Below are 15906 nucleotides of genomic sequence, written 5' to 3'. Positions count from 1 at the left end.
TCTAAGAATTAACTTACATGATTCCCCAGTTTCTAAACTGCAGACAAATAAAGCATGCTTTCATAAATAAATTAGATTTAATTCTAAGGTAAATGTTACTAAAGGATTGCTAGCTCAAAGGTAGAAAAAAGAAATGAATGCTTCTTTCACCTTCTCCTTCTCCTCCTCTGAACATGCACAATTTAATTATGAATAGCAGACAAAACATGCAATCCACTCACTTTATCTGATATTCTTCTATTTTTATTTTACCAGATAGCTTAATGATAATACCATTTTATCTCACCTCCTAAGCCTCGACAGAATTTTTACAAAAGAAAAACATGATTCATCCTTGGAATATAGTACTCATATTCTAAGTTAACCATATAGAAAATAATCCATATAGAAAATAAAACCATATAGTGGACCTAAGGTAGCATACTTTAACTTCATGTAACAGATATTTTTGTAAAGCTGTGCGAACATTAATATTTGAAAAAAAATTTTTTTAAATGTTTTCCAGAAAGCTGTAGAGAATGTTATTTAGAAGAATTCTGTGGTGATTCTTTGCTTATAAATGGTCACCTTATTTATTTTAATATTGTAGGGTTTCTGTATACTATGTTTTTTAAAACAGACTAGATATATATCATAGACAAGTAAATTAATGCTCTTTGTGTCAGCTGTTCTCGCTTAAGTCAGAGCATGAGGATTTTAAAAAATGATAATATAAATTCTTTGTACTTACAAAGCGACAATGGTGGTGAATGGTCTGACCACTGTATACTGCAAAACACCCAGTTTGCATCTAAATAGCAATACTCTGCCAAATGGGGGAAAAAAAAACCTTAGCATTTCAACTACTCATTTAAATAGTACCATATTTTCTCCAAAGCCCCCCAAATTAAAGTCACTTTGACAAATGATGCCATATTTATATTTAATCCTTTTAATTTAGTCATTCTAAATGAACAACTGGGGAAGAATGTGGATGGTAGCAAACATTGTTTAAATGCTGTTTTTTAAATTATTTGACGACTACATCTTCTGAAAGGTTTCCCTTTCTGTGTTCAGTCTCAAATTCTTGATTACTGCAGCACAGAAAGAACACAAGTTTGTCCCTGTATGTTTCTGGAAGAAAGACTGAGTAACATATGAACTGTGTCCATGTATATGTGAAAGTGTATTCAGAAGGTATTATTTACATTTAAGGTTCAGTTTCAAGTTTGGAATTTAAATATTATTCCAGAGAGTATCACTGATTAGATATTATGAAAGGACAAACAAAGATCCTGCATAAACAATTTTTATCCTATTGGTGGGCTCACTCAACATAGGGGAAAATTCACGAAGAGTAACAAAAACAAAACAGGAAGTCCCAAAACAAAAAAGGCTCTCTACCTGACAGCCTTGTACAAGCCTTAAAAGACCAAGTTGCTCTGAGGGCAAATGCTTTATTTAGCACTACTATCAGGAGAACTGATTATCAATGTTATGTATTATGAATCCCCTTTAAGAGTTACATCTAGGGGCACCTGGCTGGCTCAGTCAGTTAAGCGGCTAACTTCTTGATTTCGCCTCAGGTCATGATCTCAAGAGTCCTGGGATCGAGCCCCATGTTATTAGCCTTTGCAGTCAGCGGGGAGTCTGCTTGAGGAGTCTCTCTCCCTCTCCCTCTATGCCTCTCCCCTCTTGTGCACTTTTTTTTTTTTTTAAAGATTTTATTTATTTATTTGAGAGAGAGAGAGAGAGAGAAACAGCATGAGAGGGGAGAGGGTCAGAGGGAGAAGCAGGCTCCCCGCTGAGCCGGGAGTCTGATGTGGGACTCGATCCCAGGACTCTGGGATCATGACCTGAGCTGAAGGCAGTCGCTTAACCAACTGAGCCACCCAGGCGCCCCTTGTGCACTATCTTTCTCAAATGAATAAATAAATCTTAAAAAAAAATTTACATCTAAACTGAGAAGATTGAGAATCTGGCATACAAGCCTTGAGGTGTTATGTTAATAGGATTGAATAAAGAAACTGCTGGGGTTCTGCGTGCTGAGAGGTTCTTCTCCCTGCTGAGGTGGTTCACTCCCTCTTACAGCTAAGTGTGCCCTCTGTGGGGGCCTAAAGGGTGCACTTGGGCTTGTTGGGAGACCTCTTGAGAGAATGCCTTGGCTATACATGCTGTACTTCCTGCCCCATACTCTTTATAAATGAAGTAAAGTCAATTAGCTACCTTTGAAAGCTGTAGAGAATTAATGAACTGAAGATGTATTTGAAGAAACTGCCCAGAATGTAGCAAAGGCTGAGACAAAGAGGAAAATGTGAGAGTTACAGAAGGCAGTAGAGGAAAGGCAAAATCAGAAGAGATTATGGCTAGGAACTTTGCAGAAATGATTAAAGATATGAATCCCTGTAAATTAAGCAGGACTAAAACAGAAACAAAATAACCTAAATACTTCATAGTGATCTGCAAAACATCAAAGATGGGGTCTTAAATGCAGGTGGAGACAGATCATCTATAATGGAATAACAAATTAACAGGAGAAGCCTAACAGTAGTAATCGAAGCCAGAATTAGAATAAAATCTTCAAAATGCTTGAAGAAAATTCCTGTCAACACAGAATTACACCCAGCAAAACAGTCTTTTAAGAATGAGGGCAAAATAAAGATACTTTTGGATAAGTGTATCTGAGAAAATTTGCCAGTGATAAAATGACACTAAAGGGAACTTAATTTTAAGGGCCAGACTTTAGAAAGAAGGAAATGATCCCACAGAGCACTGAGATGCAAGGAGCAAGTAAACTGTTTGTTTATTTATTTATTTGACAGAGAGACAGTGAGAAAGGGAACACAAGCAGGGGAAGTGGGAGAGGGAGAAGCAGGCTTCCCATCGAGCAGGGAGCCCGATGTGGGGCTCGATCCTAGGATCCTGGGATCATGACCTGAGCCAAAGGCAGACGTTTAATGACTGAGCCACCCAGGCGCCCCATGTAAATTGTTAATATTTGTAGTTAAATCTACAAAAGACTAAAAACTATCCAAAAAAATGTCTAATTTTTAAGATTAAAGTTAGACTTTAAGTAGTCACAGTAAATTTTAGCCTCTTAACTAGTCATGATAACATTAGAAAGTATAACTTCTAAACCCATAAGAAAAAAAATGAAATAAAAAAAATGGAGTAAGAAAATGAAAACAGCAACAATAACAAAATAACTACCTACCAATGGAATCTGGAGTAGCACCCGCAATCAAACAGGTTGATACAATTGCAGTAAAATACGTATTTTCATAATAGGTAAAATAGTCATGTTAAAATTACAAATAGTCAAAGATTATACCCTGTTTTGCCACTATATGAGCTGTGAAAAAGCTTTTGGTTTTCAAGGTTTCTTAAAAAATATTTTACGGGCGCCTGGGTGGCTCAGTTGCTTAAGCGACTGCCTTCAGCTCAGGTCATGATCCTGGTCCCCGGATCGAGTCCCGCATCAGGCTCCCTGCTCAGCGAGGAGCCTGCTTCTCCCTCTAACCCTCCCCCCTCTCATGTACTCTCTCTCTCTCTCTCAAGTGAATAAATAAATCTTTAAAAATATATATATATATATTTTATAGTCACAAACCTATAACATATTAATATTTGTTAAATATGGGTGTTTTAAAACAGATTTTTCTGTTTACATTTGTTTGTATTCCTCTAATGTTTGGAAAACTTTAAAATTATTTATTAAAATCTTTATTAAAATGTAGATTCCTGAACTGGATCCTAGAAAAAGGACATTAGTGATAAAACTTGGGAAATCTGAAGAGTCTGCAGTTAAAAGTATTATACCAATGTTCGTTCGTTTTTTTTTTTTAAGATTATTTATTTTTATTTTTTTTAAGATTTTATTTATTTGACAGAGAGAGAGCGAGCGACAGCAGGAATACAAGCAGGGGGAGTGAGAGAGGGAGAAGCAGGCTTCCCGCTGAGCAGGGAGCCTGATGCGGGGCTCGATCCCAGGACCCTGGGGTGCCCCAAGATTTATTTATTTTAGAGAGAAAAAGAGAACATGTGAGTGGGGGGAGGAGCAGAGGGAGAGAAAGAGAATCTCAAGCAGACTGAGCACAGAACCCCACACTGGGCTTGATCTCACAACCCTGAGATCATGACCTAAGCTGAAATCAAGAGTCCGACGCTTAACTGACTGAGCCACTTGGGCACCCCACGAGTGTTATTTCTTAGTTTTGACAAATGTACCACGATTACATAAAATGTTAAACATTAGGAGAAGCTGGCTGAAGGATGTATTAGAAATCTGTCTTGTCTTTGCAACTTTTCTGTAAATTTAAAATTATTCTAAAATAAAGCCTTACTTTAAAATGGAATCAATCATAAAAGGATAGAAGAAAGTGAGACAAAAAGAAAACAGATGTCAAGATTTTAAATGAATATATCAATAATCACAAAAATGTAAATGGCCTAATTTAAGTGATGAATTGTCAGATTAGAATTCAAAAAATACTAAACTTAAAAAAAGTAATATATCTAAAACATAAGGAAATGGAAAGGATGAAAGTCAAAGGTAGAGAAAGATATGCCAGGCAAATACTAAACAAAAGAAAGAACAGGAAAATACCTTTAAGACAAAGAAGTTTTTGGTTTTTTTTTTTTTATTAGAAAGCATGCGTGTGAGGGGAGAGGGAGGGGAGGAGGAAGAAGGAAGAGGGAGAGAGACTGGCTCCATACTCAGCATGGAGCCCAATACAGGGCTTGATCTCATGACCCCCTGAGATCATGACCCGAGCCAAAATCAACAGCTGGATGCTTAACTGACTGAGCCACTCAGGCATCCAAGACAAAAAAGATTATTTGGAATAGAAACAGCATCAAAATATATAAAACAAAAACTGACAAAAGTACAGAAAGTGACAATCAGTGGCAGAATTTAAGTATCTTTTTCAGTAACTGGCAGTGTAAGTAGCCAAAATCAACAGAAATACAGAAAAATTGAATAACACATAAGACTGATCCCATGGACATAAATATAATACAGTCATTCATTAATATAGAATATACAATCTCTTCAAGCATACAGGGAACCTTTATAAAAACTGATCATGTAGTAAAGGACATGAAACAAATCTTAACCAATTCCAAAGACTGTCTCAGGGCGAGTATATTCTCTGACTGCAATGAAAAGAAATAAAATGAAAATCTACCCCCCCACCCGAAATCCTGTTTGGAAATTTAAAATATTCCAGAGTAACTCCAGTAAAGAAAAAATCCCAATAGAAATTTAAAAACATTACATGGACGATAATGAAAATATAAAATATAAAATCTGGGATTTATGTGGTGGTGGGATATTAACTAGGTTTACTGTGGTGATCATTTTGTAATACATATAAATACTGAGTATGGAATGTCATCTTTAAGAGACACATGCGTAGACTGATATGATGAGACAGCTTTAAGAAAGATCGACTTTATGGAGCCAATAAAGCCCCTTGGAAATGTTGGCCTGATACCCTGCTTCCCCTCAGCCTTACCAGGCCCTGCTACCAATACTAGCTGTCCCTGCAGAAGTCTGGACTCAAGGTCAACTGATACGGCTGCAGCCTATGAACAAGCAAGGTCCTGATTTCTTTCCTGAGAGAAGGAGCCTAAGACCCCATCCAGGTTGTACCAGCTCTCAGAGCATGCCCACAGCCCCTTCTCCTTGTCCTAAGATAACCTCCTGACATCAGGGACTCAATTTTGCTTCATTCTGATGTCAAGTCTCCACCCCAAAGTAAACATGGGAATATATGGTACATGTTTCCTGAATGTACGTGCTCCATCTTTTCCCCATGAATAATCATAAATGTCTCTGCCCTTTAAAAAAAAAAAATTGAACAGGGCACCTGGGTGGCTCAGTCGGTTAAGCGACTGCCTTCGGCTCAGGTCATGATCCCAGGGTCCTGGGGTCGAGTCCCACATCGGGCTCCCTGCTCTGCGTGGAGCCTGCTTCTCCCCCTCCCACTCCCCCTGCTTGTGTTCCCTCTCTCGCTGTGTCTCTCTCTGTCAAATAAATAAAATCTTTAAAAAAAAAAAAAAATTGAACAATTTTTTGAACTGAAATTACTATAATTAGGATAATTTATTAACTTACTGTATGTCAATTACATTTTTCAATAAAAAAAAGTTGGAATTAAGTGAATGTAGAACGTGGAGGGAAAATGTAGTTTTCAATGCAGTATTAAAGAAGAAAGGGGGTGGCTGGCCAGCTCCGTCAGAAGACCATGTGACTTGATCTCGGGGTTAAGTTCGAGCCCCACATTAGGTGTAAAATTACTTAAAAAATTCGGGGCGCCTGAGTGGCTCAGTTGTTAAGTGTCTGCCTTCCACTCAGGTCATGATCTCAGGGTCCTGGGATCGAACCCCGCATCAGGCTCCCTACTCGGCAGGAAGTCTGCTTCTCTATCCCCCACTCCCCCTCTTGGGTCCCCTCTCTCTCGCTGTGTCTCTGTCAAATAAAATCTTTAAAAAAAAAAAATTATTTAAAAAATGTAAGAAATCTTTAAAAGAAAGGAAGAAGAAAGGTTATGTAAATTAGTGAGCTAAGACTAACATGTTAGGAAAAGAGAGTAAACCAAAAGAAATGGGAAAAAGGAAGTAAAAATAGGGCAGAAATTAATGATAGAGAAAACCAATATATTACACAGAGAATCAACAAAGCCAAAAATCAGTTCTTTTTAAAATGTTTTTTATTATTTTTTTTTAATATTTGAGAGAGAGAGCAAGCAGAGCAAGAGAGAGCACAAGTGGAGGGAAGGGCAAAGGGAAAAGCAGACTCCCCGCTGAGCGGGGAGTCTGATGCGGGGCTCAATCCCAAGACCCTAAGATCATGATCTGAGCAGAAGGCAGACACTTAACTGATTGAGCCACCCAGATGCCCCCAAAAATCAGTTCTTGAAAAGACTAGTAAAAATAGGCAAACTTCTGACCAGATTGTTCAAAGAAAAAAATTAAAGATACTAATAGCATTAGAAATGGAAAAGGAGGGGCGCCTGGGTGGCTCAGTCATTAAGCGTCTGCCTTGGCTCAGGTCATGGTCCCAGGGTCCTGGGATCGAGCCCCGCGTTGGGCTCCCTGCTCGGCGGGAGGCCTGCTTCTCCCTCTCCCACTCTTCCTGCTTGTGTTCCCTCTCTCGCTGTGTCTCTCTCTGTCAAATAAATAAATAAAATCTTTAAAAAAAAAAAAAAAAGAAATGGAAAAGGAATCACAACAACGGATCCAGAAGAGATTGACAAGATATAATGTATGTCCATAAAGATTTATTTATTTGAGAGAGTCTGTGTGCGTGCATGAGTGGGGCGGGAGGGGGAGCAGGGAGGGAGAGAGAATCCCAAGCATACTCCCTGCTGAGCTTGGAGCCCAACTTGGGGCTCCATCTCAGGACCCCGAGATCATGACCTGAGCTGAAATCGAGTAGGACGCTTACTTGACTGAGCCACCCAGGTGCCCCTGCCTATATATTTTAAAACTTTGTTTATTCTGCCTAATTCCTAAAAATTTTATTTGATTTCAGAAACAACAGGAAGCCAAAACAGTTCTATACCTGTCCTCCCACAAGTCCAGGTCTAATCTTTCATGCTATAGTTACAATCTCTTCCTGTGATACACAAATAAAAGGCGATAATGCCTATTCAGGCAATATAATGTGGATATGAAAATCAGACAGGAACAATGTAAAAAAGGAAAATTATAATCTTACTCATGAACATAGATGTAAAAATTCTAAACAAAATATTAGCAAACCAAATCTTGTGTGTAGAAAAGCAGACGATACATCTTAATCACTGAATTTACCCTAGAAATGCAGGGTGTTTTAACATTAGAAAAACTATTAATCTAATTCACTAAATTAATAGGTTAAAGGCAAAAACCAACCATCTCAATAAATACAGAAAAAGCATTTGATCAAATTTAATCACTCATGATTAAAAATTCAAACAAGCTAGGAGTAAAAGAGAGCTCATTTAACTTGATAAAGGATGCCTACAAAACACCTTTAGAAACATAAAACTCAATTACATTTTATAAGAATTCCCTTTAAAATCAGGAATAATGCAAGAATATCTATAGAGATACTCACCAGCACAGTGAGAAGAAAGAGAAATGTATAGTACAGACTGGAAAGCAAAGAGATCCTTCACTTGAAGAGGACTACCTGCACAGAGAACTTACAAAGATCTACAGACTAAGAAAATGTTACAGGATTTTTGGATATAAGACCAATATGCCAAAACCAATTGCCTTTCTACACTGGAAGTAATCAAAATAATTTTTAAAATAGATGCCATTTATAATAGCAATAAAATACATTTATAAAATCAACAAAGATACACTTCTTTGAGAAAAAATGTACTCTACTGAAAGGTAAATGAACAGCTAAAGAAGTAGAAGGCTAGGCCATATTCATAGTTTAAGACTCAAAAAATCATAAAGATATCAATAAAGATTGAATTCAATTACAATAAAAAAAATCCCAGCAGACTTTTCAAGCAACCTGACAAACTGTTTCTAAAGTTTATATGTAAGAGCAAAGACCCCAAAATAGCCAAGATAATAGGGTCAGGGCATTTGCCCCTCACTTTAACGCTTATTAGTTAATGTATGGAATTGGTCCAGGAACAGAAAAGTTAACCAACAAAACAGAAAAAAAAACCCAAAACAAAAAGCCACAAACAGACCCATCCATACGTGTTGAAATTTGACATATGACAGAGACGGCAAGATCAGTGAGGCAGAAGGGAGAGAATGGTACTAGGACAATTAGCTAATGGAATAAAATGAAACTGCATTCCTACCTCACACAACATACACACAAAACATCAAATGTTTATAAATCTTAATGAGAAAATTTTGAAATCTTTAGAAGAAAAGCACAGGACAGTTTTTGTAATCCTATAATTGGAATAATTTTTTGAACAAGACACAAAAAGTATTGACTATAAAATAAATTCAACTATATTAAAATTAAATTCAAAACTTCCATTTACCAAAAGATTTAATAAAGGTGGCAAAGCATGCCAAAAACTGGAAAAGATATTTTCAATACACACTAAACAAAGAATTAGTATCTAAATATATAAAGATCCCCTATAGAGCCATGAGACAGACAACCCATTAAAAAATGAGAAACGGGGCACCTGGGTGGCTCAGTCACTAAGCATCTGCCTTTGGCTCAGGTCATGATCCCAGGGTCCTGGGATCGAGCCCCGCATCAGGCTCCCTGCTGCGCGGGAAGCCTGCTTCTCCCTCTCCCGCTCCCCCTGCTTGTGTTCCCTCTCTCGCTGTGTCTCTCTCTGTCAAATAAATAAATAAATAAAATCTTTAAAAAAATTTAAAAATTAAAAAAAAAGAGAAACAGAAACAAGCATTCCTCGGAAAGGAAACAAAAATGGTTAATAAACATATAAAAAGTTGCTCAATCTCATTACTAATCAGGGAAATCCAAATTAAGACCACAGCAACACACCACTTTATATTCTCTTGACAGGCAAATATAAAGATTCCAAATGTAGGTGAGAATGTGGTTCAATCAGAAGTGTTTTATACTGTCGGTGGGAGAGGAATATGGTACTGCCACTTCAGAAAACAATTTACCAGTAACAAAGCTGAACAAAACCTAAAGACCTAGCTAGCATGCCACTACAAGGTATATATACCCTAGAGCATTTTTTTCAAACTGTCAAATTTAACTTGGTAGGCCATGACCTGAATTTTAAAAACAAAAGGAAGGGAATATATAATAAGGATTAGTACCATTTCATGAAAACATTTGTTTCACCAGTACACTAAATCAACAGGTAAACTGTTTCCCCTCCTCTCATGAACATACACAAAATTTAAGGTTCATTGAAAGAAAACTCATTGTGCTCACTGCTTAAGTTACAGCAAGAGGATAAAAAGCAGACTTAGTTTTTTAATCAGTTAACAACTGCACACTTGCCATGGTATTTACATCTTATAACCAAAGCACTATACTGAATTATCCTAAAGAGCAACAGCCTGATTAATTATCAGATTTGTAACGCCAGTTACCTACTAGAGGGAGACTGGTAACCTACAATGTATTTATACACAAGAGATGTTTTATTATTGCTAAAACTGCATTAACTTTGGTAAACAATGTTTTTTTCAAAGGAACGAATACCTGAGTTATAACTATGGATGCATTGCTGACATTATTCAGGCAGAATTCAAGAGTCTTAGGAAAAAATGAAATACAAAGAGAATTAACAAGAATAAATGTTAATTGTGTAGTTAGGAACAAATCAATTGCACAAGCATAGAATAGGGGGATTTTGACCAGTAGCATCATTTGAAAAAGGTCTGGGGTTTTAGTGGACCACTAGCTAATTGTGATGAGTCACTGTGAAGATATAGCTAGATCCTCATTTTAGGTTCTGTATTATTAGGAGGAGAGTCCTAATCAAAGTCAAGCCATCATCATTATATTTACTGGACCACTGCAATCTCTTCCATCTTTCTCCACTTGCAATTCAGTCTACAAAGAACACAATAATCTCTGAAAATGAAATTTGGGCACTAGTCCTCTATTCAACATCCTATAATGGCTTCTCATCTGACAATGACTCTCTCCTGACCAAACTTCAGATAGGTCTCCTCTGAGTTGTCTTTTCAACTAGGCATCATTCTTAGGCCTTGTCCTTGGCCTAAGTCAGACTGAGTAAGAATACTGCTAAGTCATCTGCCTACCCTTGACACCTGATTACCCTTGATATTTGATATTTGATAAGCTCCTCATCCCCCAGTCTTGATATGTAAGTGCTTGGTCTGCCCTTAGCAAGAATTCTATTATGCCATTTTAGAGAGAATCCCCATTCCCTTGATGTCTTCTCTTAGTATTTTTCTATCCAGTGATCGCTTCAATCTGCTCATTAGCTACAAATCTCCCTATCCATATTGTATTTGTTGCTGAGCACAGTATCTCCCCCCCATCCCCAACTTACAATAGTTTTCCCTTACTATTCCTCTTTCATAGTCTCCTGTTCCTTTTCCTTCATAGCATTTCCTGATATAAGTAACTCTATATTTGTGTGTTCATTTAATTCCAAACGTGTGAACCAAAATGTAGGTTCCATGAGTTCTACATCTGTTATATGCACTAGGATATATCCGTATACTGGCACACACTAAGTGCTAAATACATATCAAGTGTGTTAATGAACACATTAAGAGCTTATGATTTAAAATAGCTAGGTAGCTCCCTGTCATTGCCAAGTATGTAAACTAGAGACATATTTAGTCCCAGTGGTGTACAAATGGTTCTGTATTGCATGGTAGGTAATATAGGTATCCCCAGGTTTTGTATCTACACTGATTAGTATAACTCCAAATCATCCCAGTCATCTTGACTTGCAACTTTCACCTTGTTCCCCATTATCAGTGATCAAGTCCTACCAGTTCTTCAGTTGCAGTCTCTTTCCTTTCTATTCCAATTTCATCCCTCCTTTGCAGCTTATCTCACAAATGGACTAGTAATAATAACCTCCTAATTTCCCCATTTCTGGAATCTTCCTGCCTCTAATGCATTCTGTATAGTATTGCACAATTAATCCTTCTAAAATGCTATCTTCAAACGTTTCCTTGCTGAAAAATATCCAATGGCTCATTCATGTAAAAAATGCAATCTTAGGGATGCCTGGGTGGCTCAGTCGGTTAAGCATCTTCGGCTCAGGTCATGATCCCAGGGTCCTGGGATCGAGTCCCGCATCGGACTCCCTGCTCCACAGGGAGCCTGCTTCTCCCTCTGCCTCTGCCTCTCTCTCTCTCTCATGAATGAATGAATGAATAAGTAAATAAATTAATTAATTAAAAAATGCAATCTTAGCTTCAACTGACATTTTCAGGCTTTATTTTCCTTTACTGTCCTCTATGGATATATAAGGCTAACAGCCCATTATTTAGTACTAGAATAAACACTATTTGTTGCTCCTATTTCATATCATATGCTGTTTCCCCACCTAGACTATCTTTCCCTGGGTCTTACACCTGATTCTGTCATTAACCAATGTAATCCTGAGTATATCTCTGTAGATCCTGGGTCCCAAGAGTAAAAGGATGTTGATTAAATGATTTATGATGTTTTTTCCCTGCAATGTTTTAAGTTTTCTATTTAGGATAAATAAAGTACAAGAGAGTACTTTGTATGTATGGATTATGAAAATGTGTTTTCTTACTCTTTAAACTTGACTATGAACTACTTGAGGGTAGGAACTCTTCTTAAACTTTCTGTCCTGCTCATAGTACTTAACACGCTGCTTTGCAGAGACCTGACTGATGCTTAAAAACATAAAAAGATTAAAACAAAACATACTTACTCTCCCATAGTCCATGGTGGACAGCAACATAAAGGAGGGAAATGTTTCTGCTGATCTTTGGCTTCAAGGATTAATACCAGATTTGGATACCGGTTAGTTAGATAATTGGTAAGGAATCCCATAAAGTTGTAAATGACATAAGCTTCATAACATTCTCTGCAGGTATCCACATATATTGCAATGCTGGGATATTTCAAAGCTATCCACTATGAAAAAGCACAGATGTTAAAAACAGTTGCAGCTAAGATAAAACGAATTGCCATTCCAATTCATGGTAATCACAATGCTGATTTTTAAACTTGAGATGTCTTATCACATATTTACATCAAACTTTCGAAATTTATGAGAGCTCCCAGACAATCTGTGAAATGAACTTTTAAAAGCAATAAACATACTGGATATTGGTAAAAACATTCGTGTTGGGGGGTAAATAGTGAATATGAAGAAAGAAGCTAAATTATTTTATTGGGTTCTTAAATATAATCTGAAATTTTCCTTGAGATGGTCATAGAAAATGCAATTAAAGACATTTCCTTTATATGTCATCAAATTAAGGCAGTCATCTGTGACAAATGCCTGTTAGACTCCATCAAGGAAGGTTTTTTTTTTACCCCCAAATAAAAGATTTAATAAATAAAAAGGATGATAATGTAATTTTAAATATTAAAATCTTTAAAGGACTAAGAACTAGTACTTGGAAACTTTAAAAGATTAAGCAAAGAAAATACCTATAGATTTTTAAAAATTTAAAACACCCATCTTTTCTATTGTCATACTTCATCTTTCTTATTAACATTAAAAACAAGTGAATCTTTTCACTTTTCTTATTAATCTGACTTCTTATTGCCAAATAATAAACTTTCATTACCTTAAGCATTCTGTAAATATAGTTGTATCATCAGGCATGTTCTTAGCTAATGAGATAAAATGAAACATACTTACACTATCTAAACTGTATATGGGTACCATCCAAAGAATCCTAGTTGGAAAGCAAAGCATAAGTTAAAAACATTTTACATCATATTTATGAAATAAGTGAACATAACACTAGAAGAATTAAAATATATTAATATTTACCTTATTATTGGTTTCTGTAGTTCCGGTTGTGTATAATGTACTAAATGTTGCAATATCACCCAAAGTGATACAGGTATAGTCAGTAGCAAAAAGATTCCAGCAATAAACCAAGCCTTGGTGTGTATTCCAACCTTAAAAAAAAGTATTAAAATACATCCTGATATTAAAACTAAAAAGCTAAATAAAATATTTTTATTTCTTACATTTATGTTTGATTATTAAGGAGGCCCAACATTTTCCAAATGACTAGTGGCTATTATTTTTCTTTTTCGAAAAACAGCCTATTTGTGGTTTTGCAGAGGGAGGGGGAGGATTTTTCCTCATGGGGTTGAGCATTTTTCCTTGTGAGGCCTTTTGTAACAGCACTGTGTACCTTAAGAATATTAACATCATATCATTTCTCCTCAGCTTGTTGTCTTTTATATTTGATTATTGTGTTTGGGGATGTACAGAAGTTTTTAAATTTTCCACAAGTCAAGTCTAAAAATCTTTAAAATTTTTTATTTTATTTTTTTGAGAGAGAGGGAGAGAGGGAGCACGCGCACGCGGTGGGGAGGGGCAGAAGGGCAGGGAGAGAGAGTGAATCACAAGCAGCCTCCATGCTCAGGGCAGAGCCCAACACAGGGCTTGATCTCATGACCCCGTAATTATGATCTGAGCTGAAACTTAAGAATCAGACACTTAACTGAGCCACCCAAGCGCCCCCAAAAATCTTTTATGGTCTACACCTTTGTTTTTATGTTTGGAGAGTTAAAATCCTACCTACATTTTCTGTGAATTTTATTGTTACCCAACATGTTAAATGTGTATTGAGTATTGCCTAACACTTTTAACCCTCCCACTTGATGATAAGTACTGCTACAACTACTGTCCAGACAAACTGTGTTAATATGGGCTACCCCTCTTATATACAACAGTATCAACTCAGGATATTACATTTTAAAAAGCTCTAATTTCTTTTTTTAAGTCAGTATCTGACAATATTTTATCCTTTAAAAGCTCAATTTCTAAAAATATACTTTGAACAATCTCATCTTTTTTTTTTAAGATTTTATTTATTTATTTGAGACAGAGAGACAGAGAGCACGAGGCAGGGAGGAGGAGCAGTGGGAAGAGAGAGGAGCAGACATGCTGAGCAGGGAGCCAGATGCAGGGCTGGATCCCGAGGACCCTGGAATCATGACCTGAGCTGAGGGCAGACAGCTGACTGAGCCACCCATGCACCCCTGAACTATCTCATCTTAAGGTAGAGTTGAAATGATCCACTCACTTCCTGGCAAAAAAAAAAAAAGAAACTGTTCTATCTGTGGGGCCCTAGGGAATGAATTTTATATTAATTTGTGAATTCACTCTTCAAGGCAGGAGTACAAGTTAATGCTAACTTTTTTTTTTTTAAACATTTTATTTATTTGACAGAGAGAGACAGCGAGAGAGGGAACACAAGCAGGGGGAGTGGGAGAGGGAGAAGCAGGCTTCCCGCCGAGCAGGAAGCCTGATATGGGGCTGGATCCCAGGACCCTGGGATCATGACCTGAGCCGAAGGCAGACGCTTAACGGCTGAGCCACCCAGGCGCCCCAATGCTAACTTTTTAAAGGAAAAAAGTGGCATCTAATTTTGGTACTTTTGGGGTTTGAACAGTTAATTAAAAGAGCTGAAGTCCACAACTTCTAATTTTACTGTTTTGAACAAGATACTTTTTTCAACAGGAGTATAAAAAACAAAAGTATAGAGAACAAATGTATTTTTATAACAATCAACTTCTATACTAAACAGTATGGAAAACTTGAAAAGCATATACAGTTAGCCCTTCAACAATTTGGGAGTTAGCACCCCCAATTCCTGCACAGTCGAAAATCTGTATGTAATTTTTGACTCCCCAAAAACTATGCCTACTGTATGACCAGAAGCCTTACCAATATCATAAACAGTCCTTTAACACTGTTTTTTTTACCATAAAGCAAGCTAGAGAAAAGAAAATGCTATTAAAAATCATAAGAGAAAATACATTTACAGTACAACACTGTATTTATCGACAAATATCTGTGTATAAGTGGACCTGCAGTAGTTCAAACCCATGCTGTTCAAGGGTCAACTACACAAAAAGTCTTGCCGAATGCTGGAGATTAATCAAAATAGTAAGTGAAAAACAAGTATGTGAAGGTGAAGATTCTAAAAGGAATGTCTGAGCAATCATTTTCCAGGGATTTTTGTTTGGCTCAATTTCATTTAAAATTGAGTATAGGTGGTCCCAGACTTTACCTGGTTCAACTTTCAATTTCTTGACTTTACAATAGTACAAAAGTGATATGCATACAGTAGAAACTATACTTCAAATTTTGATCTTTTCCTGAGTTTTCTGCTATGTGGTATGATATTCTTCTCCTGATGCTGGGCAGGGGCAGGGAGCTGTAGCTCCCAGTCAGCCATGGGATCACGAGGGTAAACAATCTACACACTTACAACTTCCTCCACGTGCGATGGCGTTAC

The 15906-nt window shown here is 36.9% G+C and overlaps 2 protein-coding genes across 3 annotated transcripts in view; one reads left to right on the top strand and one right to left on the bottom strand.

The window, feature by feature from the left end:
- The window catches only part of PRMT9 (protein arginine methyltransferase 9), a 112703-nt gene that overhangs the window by 89164 nt on the left and 7633 nt on the right, over nucleotides 1-15906 (top strand). The window lies entirely within an intron of this gene.
- TMEM184C (transmembrane protein 184C) overlaps nucleotides 1-15906 on the bottom strand; it is a 28258-nt gene that overhangs the window by 6587 nt on the left and 5765 nt on the right. Inside the window, exons 2-5 of one of the 2 annotated variants that reach the window (XM_045880333.1) lie at nucleotides 13419-13549; nucleotides 13284-13320; nucleotides 12342-12547; nucleotides 731-805 (exon numbers count right to left, since the gene is read on the bottom strand). In XM_045880333.1, the coding sequence (XP_045736289.1) occupies nucleotides 731-805; nucleotides 12342-12547; nucleotides 13284-13320; nucleotides 13419-13549 (449 nt within the window). The remainder of the gene's footprint in view (nucleotides 1-730; nucleotides 806-12341; nucleotides 12548-13283; nucleotides 13321-13418; nucleotides 13550-15906) is intronic. The other variant, XM_064585146.1, reaches the window with a different exon arrangement.

This window comes from Mirounga angustirostris, unplaced genomic scaffold, assembly GCF_029215605.1.
Source record: "Mirounga angustirostris isolate CCGP_5_RB_7025 unplaced genomic scaffold, mMirAng1.0.hap1 SCAF_2, whole genome shotgun sequence".
In the NCBI taxonomy this organism is placed as follows: Eukaryota; Metazoa; Chordata; class Mammalia; order Carnivora; family Phocidae; genus Mirounga; species Mirounga angustirostris.
This window is presented reverse-complemented; position numbering and strand designations above follow the sequence as displayed.